General features: G+C 47.9%; 2 protein-coding genes across 3 annotated transcripts in view; one reads left to right on the top strand and one right to left on the bottom strand.

The window, feature by feature from the left end:
* NAIF1 (nuclear apoptosis inducing factor 1) overlaps positions 1-6,286 on the bottom strand; it is a 69,558-nt gene extending 63,272 nt beyond the window's left edge. Inside the window, exon 1 of one of the 2 annotated variants that reach the window (XM_085614170.1) lies at positions 6,175-6,286. The gene's annotated coding sequence lies outside the window, so the exon portion shown is untranslated. The remainder of the gene's footprint in view (positions 1-6,174) is intronic. The other variant, XM_085614171.1, reaches the window with a different exon arrangement.
* LOC146869026 (uncharacterized) lies at positions 316-14,638 on the top strand. Its single transcript, XM_085625094.1, has 3 exons — positions 316-421; positions 6,324-7,710; positions 14,314-14,638. The coding sequence occupies exons 1-3, from the start codon at positions 316-318 to the stop codon at positions 14,330-14,332; spliced, it is 1,512 nt and encodes a 503-aa protein (XP_085481220.1). The 3' UTR covers positions 14,333-14,638.
* The last annotated feature ends 1,380 nt before the right edge of the window (positions 14,639-16,018 follow it).

Genomic DNA, 16,018 nt, shown 5'->3' on the forward strand with positions numbered 1-16,018 from the left:
AGTAAACTATAGATACGAGAACAAACTGGATAAACTACTCACACATCACATACTGAGTTTACCTGTTAAGTAGTGCTAGGGAGGACTTACAATTATACAATAATACTGAGTGGAAGCACCTTACAAGCCTCCTCCCGCACTGCACAGTACACCCACAAGGCCCCCTCACCTCGGAGCTGCGGCAGTGGTGAGAGCTCCACCACACTGCCCTGACTGCGGAACTGCGACGAGCCTTGGGAGTGCTTCTGGCGCTGCGCCTTGCGCACGGATTTGCGCGTGAATCCGTCCACCTTCTCCGATGCAGAGATAGCCGACATGGCTGCGGCTATGGTGGCGGCTCAGTCACCGACAGGGGGCGGCGCTCAAAAGCTGCTGTCCGCCCCGTTCTCTCGGTCACTTCTCGTCCCGCACATGCCCCGGGGTACATTCATGTCCGCCCGAAGGCTCCTGGCTCTGGACCCCTTGGAACCTCCTGAACCAACACCACTTGTCAGTGCGGAGTGGCCCACTCCCCCAGGAGTCTGCTCCTGCCCTCTCCCGTTAGTCCCCGACCCCTTGCCCAATTTGCAACCACCACAGACCGGGCACAGCGCTCGAGCACACCCCAACCGACAACACTTCGAGTAGAGCCTGCGATGTAAACATAGAGAGCGGACTAAAGCCCTGTCTGCAGCCACTGCTCTCCCCTGCGAAGGCGCCATCTTTAACGAGTCAATGATCGACAGCAGACACAAATGAAACATTTTATTAAATTAAAGATCAAATTAAATGTAAATATAACTTCAATGAAATTGTCATATTCACGTGTATTGCGATACGACATTTTTAAATGTCAAAAGGTCCCAACTTTTTAAAATAGATACCTGCCACTTATAAACGACTGCTGATGTGTATAAATTGTATACATTCTGTTTGCTGAACGACGTCTTGTAGACTTTTCTCTTTTTCTGCCGTCCCACTTGGACGGCCTGCTTTCCTGCTGAAGTAAAAGGTTTCTTATATTTATGGGGCCATGTGTTTGGCCCCATAAAGATAAGAAACCTTTTACTTCAGAAGGAAAGCAGGCGAGGCCGTCCAAGTGGGACGGCAGAAAAAGCCAAACAATAACCTCACGAACAGCTCTTTTCCAATGGCTGGCTGCCGTTTAGCATAAACGGTGACGCCAGCCAATGGAAAAGAGGGGCGGTGCTTAAAGCCCTTTACAGAAAATACCTCAAAGCATTAAATCTCGCCAGCGAGACTGCGCATATGCGCAGCCCACGCAGGCGAGACCTAAAAAGTGGTATAAGAACCACGACTGAACTAGACACAAGGCCTAGAGCCTGTAGAATCCCTGGGACCCCAAGGAACCACCCAAGGTAGTGATACAGGGGACCCACAGGTGCTCTGTGCAGTGTGTAAACACAACCGCAGGTTCCCATTAGCTTCTATGGGCAACGTCGCAGTTGGAAATTTAAAGATTAGGGACACTTAGAATCGAGTCAGGACCAAACCCTTTTGGACTTAGGAAGTTCTAGGGCTAGCACCCACAAGAGCACCAGAGTACTCGTGTTACCTCACCTAGGGAAGCCGGGTGCATAGGCGTCTTTTGGTGTCTGGCCGTGTCATCGTTTTTAATGGAAGCTGGCGAAGAAGTGCTGCTGCCGTGAAGAGGAGAAGTGTCCGAAGCGATCAAAGCCTGGATCTAGGATGGAAGGAACCTAAAAGCAGAGGGGACAGAGTCTGGGTCACTTGCGAGTGAGCAGGGGCATGATAGACCAATGCCCACAGATGTCGGGTACTTCAGGTGAGTTGACGGGTGTCTTGACTCTTCCGCCACGAGGTCCAGGAGGTGCAGATGAGGACCAGGAGCTGCGAGCTGTCCCACGAAGTCTGTCGAGTGCTGCGGTGTCGGCGACCAGATTGGACCCAACAAGCCTTGGCAATGGCAAGTCTCTTGGGATCAGAGAAAGAACGGCGGTGCAGACCAGCAAGGTCTGAGGGACTCACCCAGCGAGGGTAAGTCGGGGCAAGTCTGGAGCAACCAGGAAAGCCCAATCAGAAGAGGAGTTGCCTTTGTGGGGACCCACTAGCCAACGGGTTAGCGATCACGAAGGAGCCTCGAGGGGTCGCACTGGAAACTGGCCCATGGGTCACTCGTGGAGTGGAGGCCAGAAATCTTCGGTGCAGGAGATGCTCGAGGATGGGGCTACTCGGAGCCCAAAGCACAACTTCGAGGAAGACTAGGAAGATGATGGATCTGCAAAAGATCACGGTGTCCAGGGGTCACAGTTCCATGTCGCCCACGATAGCCACGGGCCTCAGTTTTGCTGTGGACTCAGGGTAGCCTCTGGCATGTCTGGAAATCCACCTCTGGTGATGCAAAGACTGCGGCGTCCGGCGGAGCTTCAGTGATGCAGACCGGTCAGTTGCTTCTTTGGTGCCTGCCAAACAGGGGAGTCACTCCTTGACCCCAAGGGAGATTTCTTCAGTCTTCTAAGCAAAGTAGAACGTCGAAGGTCCAGGATATATGTTGCAGAGTTTCGTCCAGTGTAACCCAAAGTCGCAAGGACTGGGTTCCCATACTTATAAAAAGTTTGGAGGTTGGACATACTCTAGGGACCCACCTATGGGGGAGTTTGGAAAGAGGGGTGGTTACACCCATTTGCTTTGTCCAGTTTCACGCCAGAGCAGGGGCAGGTAGCCCCTGCAACCGATTTGAACTGGACTATGCACAGGGACACCAAGTGTGCCCCCAGTGCAGGACTTCAAAGCACCAGAGAGTGCTCCCGCCCAGCCCCAATACACATCTGCCTGTCTGGGGAGGTGGTTACACCTCCCTGGGACAGGAATCCTATTGTCCAGGCCTCCCCTGCCGGAGTTTCGGTCAGCAGCAGGAGGCCAGACCCGTGTCTGTGGCAGAGGCATCCATTTTGTGATGCCAGGGCTGTAGAAAGTCCTACCGGGTTAGACCAGTGTGAACATGTCTCTCCCTCTAGAAGGGTGGAATGCTACCCCCACCGCCAAAACTGGCGGGGAGGGTAGTATTCCAAAGCACTTGACACCAAACACAACATGTTTCCGTTCAGCCATCCCAAAGCTAGCATTTACCGCGAGGTTATAATGCACTTAAGAGTATATGGTCAGGCTGCACCACAAACAGCATCAGAGGAGGTACTCCGAACGCTGCAGAGAGGCTCTGCTCATGCAGGGGCACCCTCTCACATAAAAACATAATAACTCTGGTGAACAGCAAGTTTGCTTATTGATTTGACACACAGAGATTTGATTGATCTGAACCATATATATTCTCGTCGACGTTTCGACCCTGACAGAGCGTTATTGGAATGTCATGGCGGGTCTTCTTCAGGACAAGTGGGAGTGTTGACAGGGGCCTCAGCTCACTCAGCCAGGCTGAGAGGGCGTTAAAGTTACAAAGCGTGACACGTGTTTTACATGGAATTTGAAGGAATGTGTGGCTTCCACAATTAGCACCAAGCCTGGCCCCCCTGGGCCATGTTGCAAACCACCGATGTGTCAGTGAGTAATAAAAGCAAGATCCAACCTCAGTGTTGTGTGGATCCAGCGACGCCTGTTAAATTCTAGCACCAGTGACTACGCCGCAGACAGATTGGCCAAGAAGCAGTGCATGCTAACACAGGTGCCATGTGTAACCCTCACAGTACTCCTTGGTGGTGAGGGTGTGCTGGTGGGCAGCAGGTCTGGTGTGCAGGATGTTTCTGCTCCCTCCAACTGCCCCTGCAGACACCCAGACATATTTCAGTCGCTTGTGTGGATACATATTGTTGTTGATGGGAAATCAGCAACTTTAACCTCACCTGCAAACCTCTGGTTATGTGTGTTGGGGTGTACCTGGCATAATGCCATCAGGCCTGCGAGAGGGTCTGTGCTATCTAAACTACAAACATAGCAGAGATGGCCTTAGAGGAGCTGAAAGCTTCAATGTGATAGCGCAGCACAACCATCGCCATGGTCAAGAGCCAGGTTGCCTGGCAGGTGCTTCTGTCTGCCTGCAATATTAGCACAGCACAGAACAATCTGCAGTCCAGTGGGGCCCCAAGCAAACCCAATTTAAAGATGCTCTCTGCTGACTTAGGCAGCCAGAGGGGAGTCCAGCACAGCTGCACTTGAACTTATGAGTGCAAAGGGGGAAGTGAGGCAATAGGTGTATGGTGGCAGAAGCAAAGAGTTGGCTAAAAAGGAGTGAAACAAGCATTTGCAATGCAATAGGTCTCACATTTACGCGAGTTTGAGCTATTTACAATGCCAATAGCTTAAACTTGCGTAAACACGAGACCGACTGCATTGCAAATGCTTGTTATTAGACAGGTAGTTGAAAATTATGTAGAATGTTGGCAGAAATTATATATACAACCAGTGGAGCATCCCTCACCTCAACAGAAGTAAGAAAGTGGATGCAGTGAAAGCAGACAAAGATAGCAATAGAGGCTCAACGAACAGCCAGAGAGTGAATACAATAAATCAAGAGAAATTGGACCATGGAAAGGATACGAACACACTGAAAAGAAACGGGATTACAGACAAAGGGTGTGAAATCTCACTTACTAGTAGTCAGAGTGCAGATACAGGCAATGAGCCATTCATTCATACATGAGAACAAAACGCATGACATGCAATTAAATTACTAAAAACACCACAAAGGTGCCAATGCAGACACCCAATGCCTGGGGGTGCCGGTCACTTATCAATGGGTGCACGCTTTAAATGGTGCTTCACACAGCCCTGCAAAACTGAGTCTGGGTTTGACAAGTGCCTCTGCTGTCCCCAGGTCCAGGCGTCCTGAGAAGACGCCATTTGCGTAGGACTCGGGAGTTGCAGGTGGACCTGGCCTGGGATTTGAGGAATACTAGCTTGAAGCAAATCACAGCTTACAAAGGGACTGTGAGTGTGGAAACCCGACCTCTTTGACAACAGCATAAAGGAGGGAGCGAAGGACGTGTCCTTCCCAGATAAGCTCCAGATTCCGGGTGTCGGAGGAGACACGCAGTTTGTCTAGGAGGGAAGCACGTGTTTCCATTTATTGGCTGAATATTTCCATGAAAATACGGTGGGTAAGGGAGCAATATTCAGTAAATGGCAGGTGAGAACTATGAAGATCTTGTTTACGACGCCCTGAGTCTTGTGAGGGCGAATCATTGAGTATTTGTCATCTGATAATGCATTGTCAAGTTTTGTGTACAGCTCATCCCTGCTCATTTAAATATGCTGCGAAAAACTGTCCTGCACAAGCCACAGACTTTCTGCTTTACCGAGCGAGATGTGCACCAGTGTTCCTAAACTAGAGCAAATCATGCGTGCGCACGCAGTCTGCTCATTTTCAAGCACTGCAATCATGCTTGTGGCGCGCCGCTGCGGGCTCCCGGAAGGTGGATGCCGCCACAAGCACGAGTGTGTGCTTGAAAATAACCAGAGCGACGGCTAAAGGTCAGCGCATGCGCACTGTGTAGGAGAGACCTAAAAAATAATTTTACTGTGTCAATTTGTTGGTCTTTCACTTTGAAGTAACTCCGTATAAAATTGTTACATACACAATAAAACGAAAGAAATGCAAGTTAAAGTAATTGGAAATAAATGCACGTATTTACCGCAATCACTGCAGATTTTTGTGTGTATGTAATCAGACAGTAAGGGAACTGAATCCTGGCTAGCTGAGTGGGGGTAGTGAAATGTGCATTTATAGTACTAGGAGATCCGAGACTGCTGACTGAAAGGACTGTAAATATTAATTATTTAGAAAATGAACAGACTGGGTAAGAAAGGCTGGCAAAATGCACAGAGAACGTTTTAATATAAATTTGCTTTCAAAATAAGTATTTCGACTAATACGTAATTAAACGGTACCTAGCACAACCCTTTATAACTGCTATTTATCTCTTTCCGTGAACTTGTGTGCTTGGTTTTAGTCCAGAGAGTGTCACTCTAAGTGTCACACGCGTCCGCTGAATGTCACTCATTAGTGGAAACGTCACGCCTAACCCATGTGGAAGCGTGGCAACTGGGTGCACCTCATCTCGCCCTCCCCCCGCCAGCGGCCGTCCCCCGAGGCTGCCCTCCTCGCGAGGCCGCTCCCAGGCAGCCCTCCTCCCGGGGGCCGGGCCCTCCTCTGCAGCCCGCAGCCGCCGCTCCACCCCGCGCGGCGCCGCCATAACTTACTACAACTCACTAAAGTACGCAAAGGGCGTAGAGCAGGCAGCGGCCCCGACCAAGCAAAGTGCGCAGCGTAATGGCTTCCAGAATCCGCTTCGTCCTTCCGACGGAGCGGAACTGACGCAGCGTGTGTTGACGTCACGCACCCTCGTGAGGGGCGGTGGGCGTGGCCACCAGAGCCGCCATCTTAGACAAGGCGCCTCCTGGGCACGGGGCTGCGCGCGCCGAGGCTGAGGCGGATGCGGCCCGGTCCGCGAACAATGACCAGAGTACTCCGAAGGGGCACGAGGCCCACGCATGCGCTGCGGCCGAGGGAGCGCGAGGCTTCCTGAAGCTCCGTCCGGCGGAGGCTGTGCATCACCAGCGGTGTCCTGGAGAGCCTGGTCCTCCGTCACCGGGGCCCTGGGGTGTCCTGGAGAGCCCAGCCCACCATCACTGGGGCCCAGAGGTGTCCTCGAGAGCCCAGCCCTCCATCACTGGGGCCCAGAGGTGTCCTGGAGAGCCCAGCCCACCATCACTGGGGCCCAGAGGTGTCCTCGAGAGCCCAGCCCACCATCACTGGGGCCCAGAGGTGTCCTGGAGAGCCCGACCCTCCATCACAGGGGTCCTGGAGAGCCCAGCCCTCCATCACTGGGGCCCTGGGGTGACATCGAGAGCCCCGCTCTCCATCACTGGGGAACCCTGGAGAGCCCAGCCCTCCATCACCGGGGCCTTGAGGTGTCCTGGAGACCCCAGCCCTCCATCACTGGGGTCCAGAGGTGTCCTGGAGAGCCCAGCCCACCATCACAGGGGCCCTGGAGAGCCCAGCCCTCCATCACTGGGGCCCAGAGGTGTCCTGGAGAGCCCAGCCCTCCATCACTGGGGCCCAGAGGTGTCCTGGAGAGCCCAGCCCACCAACACAGGGGCCCTGGGGTGTCCTGGAGAGCCCAGCCCTCCATCACTGGGGCCCAGAGGTGTCCTGGAGATCCCAGCCCACCATCACAGGGGCCCAGAGGTGTCCTGGAGAGCCCAGCCCACCATCACAGGGGCCCTGGAGAGCCCAGCCCTCCATCACTGGGGCCCAGAGGTGTCCTGGAGAGCCCAGCCCACCAACACAGGGGCCCTGGGGTGTCCTGGAGAGCCCAGCCCTCCATCACTGGGGCCCAGAGGTGTCCTGGAGATCCCAGCCCACCATCACAGGGGCCCTGGAGAGCCCAGCCCACCATCACAGGGGCCCTGGGGTGTCCTGGAGAGCCCAGCCCTCTATCACTGGGGCCCAGAGGTGTCCTGGAGAGCCCAGCCCACCATCACAAGCGCCCTGGGGCGTCCTGGAGAGCCTGGCCTTCCATTACTGGGGCCCTGGGGTGTCCTGGACAGCCCGGCCCTCCATCACTGGAGCCCAGCCCTCCATCACTGGTGCCCTGGAGAGCTCAGTCCTCCATTACTGGGGCCATGGAGAGCCCTGAAGAGCCCTGTCCTCCATCACTGGGGCCCAGGCGTGTCATGGAGAGACCAGTCATCCATCACTGGGGTCCTGGGGTGTCCTCAAGGCACTTATGAATGGTAAATAAATAAATGTAAGGAGTTCACTAGAGGCACTTGTGACTGGTAAATACATACATACAAGGATGAAGCTCACTAGGCAGTTGTGAGTGGTAAATTGTTATAAAAGACACACACTGTGAAGGTTAAGGATTCTTTATTGCTTCTGTTCACCACCACAGGTTCCAGTCAACTGGAGTCAGTTGTAGAACCCTTGGAACAAAGGGCATGGAGCATTCTATAAGTGGCAAAACAGAGGAGAAGCAGACTATACCATAAGTGGATTATAATACATCTCCTTGGCAAGGAAAACAGAGGCAACGCTGGTGGAGAATTAATAAGAGGTAGGTAGGGAAGGTACACCTGGCTGGAGAGAGATAACGGAGGAAAGAAAAAGAGGAAACATGAAATTAAAGGACTATGGGCCATATGTATCAAAAAAGAGTTTTGCAATTCTCAAATTGCGATTTTTAGCGAGTCGCAATTAGAGAATTGCAAAATGCAATGTATGTAGGATTTGCTAACATTTTTTGCGAATCCTACATATTCCTTATTTGCGAATCGCAAATTGAGATTCACAAATAAGGAATTCCTTCTCATTCATTCCTATGGGCTAGGAGGCCCATAGGAATGAATGGGAAGACATTCTCAATTTGCGATTACCAATTTGAGAATCGCAAATTCAGAATGCAGTTTCAAGGGTGTCAAAAGGACTCCCTGTTGCACCCCTGAAATATGCATGTGCGACATATGGCACTTTTAAAAAATCAAAAAAGTGCTTTTTCAAAGAAAATCGCAAATTACCACCAGCTTGAAGTTGGTGGGAATTTGCTATCCCTTAAGGCCAAATAGCAAATATCTGGTGCTTCCAGAATTGCATTTAAGGAATCGCAATTTGCAATTCCTTAATTACATTCGCAAAATAGAGAATCACAAATTTTGCAATACTCTATTTTGGGATGATACATCAAAAGGTTTTTTCCCATTCGCAAACGGGCAGATTCTGAGAATCTGCCCGTTTGCAAACGGGAAAAAGGCTTGATACATATGGCCCACTATGGCATAATAGATGTCAGAAGCAGAACTCTAGTTCTCTGAGATCTACGGAGGACATGTGGATCCGCTTCCCAGGGAACTTTCTCAGTACTAGAGTCCATGATGTGTCCATGGACAAACCTATGTGGCACTATTCTGTCCAAACTCCAGGTTTGACCATTTTCAAACAACACAACATTTCATCTCACTGGTAATTCTGAGAGGTTCTGAGTACCTGAACCCTTCATTTCTGCGTGGTTTGGGAAGATCAATATGGACTCACTGTCCTTAACAAAACTTAGTAGACTTTACATGATTGTTGCAGTCATACCTGTCTTTGTACCTATTCTGGAGCTCAAGAATTCTCCTGGATATGACATTCCTATTCACCACACACCTACACTCCCTTTTAAGTCAAGTAGTAGATAACTTGGTCTTAGGAATTCTGCCGTTTAAGGATGCACACGGGGTGACTCCAGTGATGCTGCTAGGGGTAGTGCTGTAAGCCCATAATGTATACTGAAAGACCGTTTTAGTGGGTATGCCCATTACTTCTGCTCATTGCAACCATTTCTTAATCCTAGGATTCATTCTTGCAACCAAACCATTTGCACGAGGACAATATAGAACAGCTGCATTTGAAGATCATTAAAAAATTCTTTCATATGATCAAAGCGGTCTTTCCCCAGTTCCAACATACAGTGCATTGCAGTAGTCGATTCACGATACAACCAAGGCTCCTACTACCATTTTTCTTAATGAAAAAGATATAAATGGCAATATTTTTCGGAGGGCCTTAATCATAATGAAACAAGCCGAGGTAACTTGATTAACTTGAGAGGTAAGTGTTAGTCCTTGTCAATCAGAAAACCTAAATTCTTAGCCTTTAACACAGGGACGGGACAGGTGCCAGCTTCTGGGGGCCACCATAGGTGATTCCAGATTGAGGGGTTTTGGCCAAATTCTACTACCTCAGTTTTCTCTGTGTTGAGCTTTAAAAAGTTTGTGTTCATCCAGCTCATCACACTTGTGAGGCAGTTTCAGAATCGTTCTGCTGTAGCTTTGACACTCTGTGTAAGTGACACCACAAACTGGGTGTCATCTGCATATGACATCAGTGTTAAACCTTGATCTTTTATCAATTTGGCCGGTGGGGTCACATACAGATTAAACAATGTGGGGGATAAATCTATCCTTGAGGGACTCCACATGGGAGAAAGAATTCTCCAGATTGAATTCCGTCCCAGTAGATTTGTTGTACCCTGGAGTACAGGGAGGACCTGAGCAATATGTAGGCTGTATCCTTGACACCCACGGCTCTGAGCCTCTACAGTAGGACCACGTGATTTACGGTGTCAAAAGCGGCTGTTAAATCAAGCAGAATTAAGACAGCTCAACCACCTTTATCCTTGATCTTACGAATCTCCTCAGTTGCCATTAGCAGAGCAGATTCTGTAGAATGTCGTGATCTAAAGCCATGCTGAGAGGAGTCCAGGATATAATTGTAATCCACGTACTCCATCAGCTCCCGATTCATGGCTTTCTCCAATATTTTTGAAGGCAGTGGGAGACAAGCTATAGGACGATAGTGCTTAGTGTCCTGAGGGTCCAGTGAATCTTTCTTCAAAATAGGTCTTATACAGGTATTTTTCCATCTCTGTGGAAAGACTCCGGATCTTATGGTCTCGTTAAAGAGAGGGGTCAGGAAAGCACTTATCTCTTCTGGGCCCAGATGTAATATGTAGGGGGGGACATGGGTCAAGGGGGGAACCAGACTTAGTTTGACTTAACAGGTTAGTTACCTGTTTTTCATTTAGCAAAGAAAACTGGGACAAGCTATTCAGAGTTGGAGGAGTCTCATTTGGTTCTCTGTTGTCCTTTCCTGTATTTACTAGCAGGTTCTCAAGTTCGTTATAAACTGTTTGGACCTTTTGCTGAAAAAACAGAGCCAGTTTGTCAACAAAGTTTTGATCCGGGGCAAACATTGTGTCATGTGGACACTTAGTTAAAATTGATACTGTTTTAAAAAGTTCCTTGGGGGAGTTGGTAGTCTCTTGGATTTTATTAGTAAAATACGCCATCTTGGCCGGTTTTATTACAGTTTTATACTGCTCCAGAGTTCTGTTATATTCCTTCCTATGCTCTATACTATAGTCTGATCTCCAGATCCGCTCCTGGCGATGGCATTTTATTTTAACTAGCCTGATCTCTGCTGAATACCATGGAGATGTGGCTAGTCTCCTCTTAGGTTGCTTACTTTCCTCGGGGGGCCAGCTCATTTACCGCCTGGCTGATCCATTTGTCAAAATTATTAGCCCCTCCATTACTGTCCACCTTAGGGGGTGGTTTGTTCGCCAGGACTGTAATGAGCTCATCTCCCTGTATACGTTTCCAGGGGTGGACTTTAACTAACGGAGGGTGGTTCCTGCGGCCTCCAGTAGGTGGGTTTGTTTTTACTTTAACGTAGATTGCAGCATGGTCTGACCAAGGTACAGGCTGCACATTTTCTACTTCAGTAAGATCGTTGCTGGTAAAAATTCCGTCCAGCGTGTCCCACTTGGTGGGTAGGCTCGGATACAATCTGGTTCATCCCATAGCCCGCCATGTTGTCAATTAAACTAGAGGAATCTGACTTATTTTCTTCTAAGTAGAAGTTAAAGACCCCTAAAACTGTAAAAGTGGTGGTATCAAGGCAGGATTCCAGGAAGGTTTGCAATGATCTCGTCCCTGGCGGCCTATATATCAGTAAGCCAGGTAGGAGTTCTTGATTGTTAAGTTTTACACTAAAAGACGGCCTCTGCCTCCAATGTGGGCTCCGATCTGAACCTCACCTTAAAATGAGAGCGATATACCAGTGCAGTGCTACCTCCTATTGCTCCTTCCTTATCTACTTGTGCCACCAGATAGCCAGCTGGGACTGCAATGTTCCAGTCTGGTTCAGAGGAAGAAGATGCCCAAGTTTCAGTGAGGAACACCAAGTCTGGGCTGGCAGCTGATATTAAGTATTCTAGTTCGTATTTATGTTTTGACATAGATCTAGTATTTAACAGGATGCAGCTCATTATATTAGGTGTTTTACAAGGGGTAATATAAGCTGATTTTCCAATATTTAGTCTTAGTGTGGTAAGAGGCATTCTTTGCCTGATTGGTCAAAAGGGTAGTCTTATTTTTATCCTGATAGAGATCTGCAGCTTTAACCGGCGAGTATGTTATTGCTAATCCACAAAATGCGCAGAATTTAGGGCCAACGGTAAAATGATCTAGAAGTAATGAGGGTTTTTGGCACTCACCACCGTTCAGCGCAATCAGTTCATCTCGCATATAGGATTTTCTGCAAAAATAGGCAGGGATTCTGGCGCTGGTCGCGTTCCGGGCGCAGACGGGCTTGCCTTTGGCGCGGTCGCGCCAGCGTTTGTTTTATAGTCTGCCTCGAGAACTAGAATACTGACCCCGATCGTGGCGGGCCCGCTCATACAGACGGGCACCGCAGGGTCTGTAGCAGCTACTTTACAAGGTTTCTAAAATCGTCTTTTAAAAACTAAAAAACACTGTGCAAATTACAATTTCTTGAACAAAGTGCATTGTGCAATTTTTAAACAGCCTCGATGTAATTTCAAAGCAAACAGTTCGTAGCAACTTTCCTCACACCCCCCTCCTAACACGCCTTAACTGAGGAAAAAGCACGGCGACACTTCGTCCCATGGGAACAGAGTCTTAGCTTTGCGTGGTTTACGTAGTGGCTCTACAATGCTAGATTAGTTCTGTATGAATTTAGAATAATACTCCGAAAGCCCTAAGAAGGACTAGAGTTCTTCCTCGTTGGTGGGGTCAACTGTGTTCTGAATGGCCTCCACCAGATTTAACTGAGGTTTGGTGCCATCCTGGGATATGGTGTGTTCTCGGTACTCTACTGAACCATAATACTGTTTTCCATTTTCTGATACGGTGAAATTCCTTGCCGGTATTCACATGTATTGTTAGTTTGAGAATAGATACAATACCGTACCAGCGATAGAGGAGGGAGACTGAGAAGAAGACCGAGAAGAAGACCTTGACGAAAGAACACAAGAAGTCAGAGCGTCTACTGAGGCCTGTTCAGCAATATTGCGATCTAACCTCTGCATGAGCAGATGTTGTTCCCATTTCTAGTGTGAGATTTTCCCGTGATGTTGCAGTCTGCAACATGAGAAATAGATGCGAACAATGGACCCCTGATGATACGGACAAAGGTGTGTTACCCAGAGGACTCCTGTGTGTTGTAACTTAGAGTTCACCCCGTTGGAGATTCAGATTCGTTTTGACGTCCCTTCAGAGACTCTGCCTGAATGCTTAAAACACTTTTTTAAGGGAGATAAGCGGTTCAGACCTCTATGATAACCTTTGATTCTTTCCTAAGTGTGGCTTTGACTAACACTTATTCTATGACCCACAAAAGACTCTTAACCGAGCTTCTGAAATGCTCACACCTTCCTACTTAATTTTCCCTGCCTTGTTCTAATTTCCTTTATGGAAATTCCCAGATTTTTTAGATCCTTAAGGGTACAGAACCATCCTTTTAGCTTGGACTCTGATTTAGGAGATTTATATTACTCAATGTAAAGACGAAAAAACTTTACACTTTCCTCTGAGCATCAAACCCTTGTGTTGCTCTTTTGTGCTGCTGTAACTGGACTGCTTGTCTGCCTAATGCTGATCCGCCTTCATTTCTTTCAGAGGTTGGGCTTACCGGTTGTTATTCTGTACCTTTATAGTATGGTGTTTAGTCGTGTACCTGAACTTGATTATCAATCTGTAATACATTTTAACTATAGTTACAGGTTCCTGTTCCTTATTCATAGCTGCCAAGTTCACAGATTGCATATGTGTGACATTTCCATGGTTTCAGGGTACTTATGAGTGACATTCTACAGCCAAATGTGTGACACCTAGAGTGACGCTTTCGCACGAGTAAAACAAACTAACGGAGTTAGTGTGAAGAAATAAGTATCAGAAAGTACTTATCTCATCTGGGCTAATTATCTCCTGTATCGCTACTTGCAGACTCGGGCTGCTAAAATAAATTTATATATTTAACTAATATTCTTGATATAAATTATGATTTGATTAGGCAACTTATAAAGTGCAAACAAATGCCTGAGGGCCTCATGGCACTGAAGCGGTAAGTCTGCCAGGGGACGAGAGCATCATCCCTATACCAGAAAGACATAACAACGCTTGAAGCCAGGTCTTCAAGGCCATGTGGAACTGACGGTGGGCTTCCAGACGAGATGGATTGAGGGAGAGTGTTCCAAAGCTTGGATGCCACCACAGCAAAGGCTCTCCCTCCCCATTTTGCCCTCATAAACCTAGGAATAACTAGCCAGTTTTTATCAAAAATTAAAATATATAAATGTTGATGTTCGATTAATCACACAGACCTGAGTGACAGACGAGTGTTGCAGCATGGCATCATAACTAAGACAGTCGGATCTTTTGAAAACATGATCCCAGTGTCAGGAGGACAGCTCTGAGAATGATAAACTTGATACCATTCCTTGTTCTGTCCTAAGCGAGCAGACATTACCTCCTGATTCCCCATTTTTCTTGCAGCCTTTGGACAAGGGTTTGATGTCCAGGATAGAGACCCTGCTCCTCATCCCCAGGACGAGAAGAGGACGTTGCGATGTGCTTGAATCAGAAAACCCTACAATGAGAGTGGAGACTTAACAACTGAGAAAGCAGCCGGGTTATAGCACACTGCACTGCCTAGTTGAGTCACGTAGTGAAGGATATTGCACGCATCAAATGGTCAGCTGCCACTTGACCACAAGGAGGAACATGCAAAAACGGGAGATGAGAGGCAATACAAGCTGCTAGGAGGTAAATACAGTTTAGTGTACAATTTTGAAAAGCAATAAATAGACGTATTCATTGCAGTCTTTCTGTGCCTTTACTTCACATATGCTTGGTTTGCATCATATGGACAGTCACAGCCAACGCGTTTCGCCCAAACATGGGCTTCTTCAGGGCTGTAATAGCATACAATGTAAAGGTACTTAAGACATCAGTAGGGAAAAGACAGCATTTTCTTGTAAAGAGAGTAAAATAGAAAAAAAACAATGATAGGAAGGGAAGATAGTCCGAGAGAATGCGAACCGTAGAAACAAAGAAGTTGTGTGAGAGAAAGGTGACGTGAGCATGAGTAAAGGAGCGCAAGTAAGTAGAAAGAAGGGAGAGAATAAGGAATTTAGGATGGTGATCATAGGAGGGACGATCCGCAACAACAACCCGTTGAGCATGGTGAAGTGAGGACTGTGAACAATCGTAAGAAGAAAAGGGGGTGGGGGAGGAGAATTCCAACCCATGATGTAAAGCGTTAGGGTTGGAAAAAGGTAAACCAACCCACACACCCAAGTGCCTTAGTGTGAGATGTGAATAGTAGCATCTCATAAGAGAGACAGCTTACCAATAGGTAATGTTGCTATAGTCTTGCCAAAGTAAAAGGGATCTGTGATCCAAGATCAGCATGGCACGTTCGTTTCAGAACGGGAAGTTTCAACAGAACGGTCTATAAGAAGAAAAATTGCTGTGAATAAAAGAAATGGAAAAGGTGATAATCACTACAAGTGAGGGGTGGGCCAAAGGTAGAGTGCGTAATGGACATACCTCTAGGTCAAGGGACCACCTGTACGTCCGTAAGAGGGAAATCCTAGGCCAGTGGAAGGGTAATATGCCCAGGTATATCCAATGTGATTGGAAGATCTATGAGAATGATAAATTAAGGTAATTTCCAGACTGCGGGATGAGCCTAGTGAAAAGCAATGAAATATAATGCTTAGTGCATCTAACCAAAATAGTTGTTAGTGAAAACCGGGCTCAGCTGAGTAGCAGTAAAGTGAGACGGGTGAAGGACGCCTGTCGCAAGCTTGCTTGAAGGTGTGGCCACTGGTGATTATTACCAATGCCCCAACTAAGCAAGAGAATGCCCCCGAAACATTTGTGAGGCAAACGTGAGAACCACTATGTAGCAACTATGCCAAAAAGGTAATTCAGCCCAGTTGCATCCAGTTGTAAAATACCACTGGGCTCAATTAAACTAGGTAAATGTCATTCAATTGCGCATGGAGTCATCGTGACGGCCACACCTGGGTAATTAAATTAATCGTAATACTGTTTGCTCACAGTTAAGAAAGAGAATCTATGACTAGGCTTAGCCAATTAGACAGGACGCAAGCGTGAAAGCAACCATTAATTGCTCTGAGTGGAAAAGGTAACTCTGAAAATGTTATAAACAGTCGAAAGTAAAGTAGTAAAC

The sequence above is a fragment of the Triturus cristatus genome, chromosome 1_2 (assembly GCF_964204655.1).
Source record: "Triturus cristatus chromosome 1_2, aTriCri1.1, whole genome shotgun sequence".
Taxonomy (NCBI): Eukaryota; Metazoa; Chordata; class Amphibia; order Caudata; family Salamandridae; genus Triturus; species Triturus cristatus.

Coding starts and splice junctions, on each gene's coding strand:
- LOC146869026 (XM_085625094.1), top strand. CDS start 316: ATGGCTGCGGCTATGGTGGCGGCTCAGTCACCGACAGGGGGCGGCGCT. Junction 422..6,323: donor CGTCCCGCACATGCCCCGGG/GTACATTCATGT, acceptor CACCCTCGTGAG/GGGCGGTGGGCGTGGCCACC.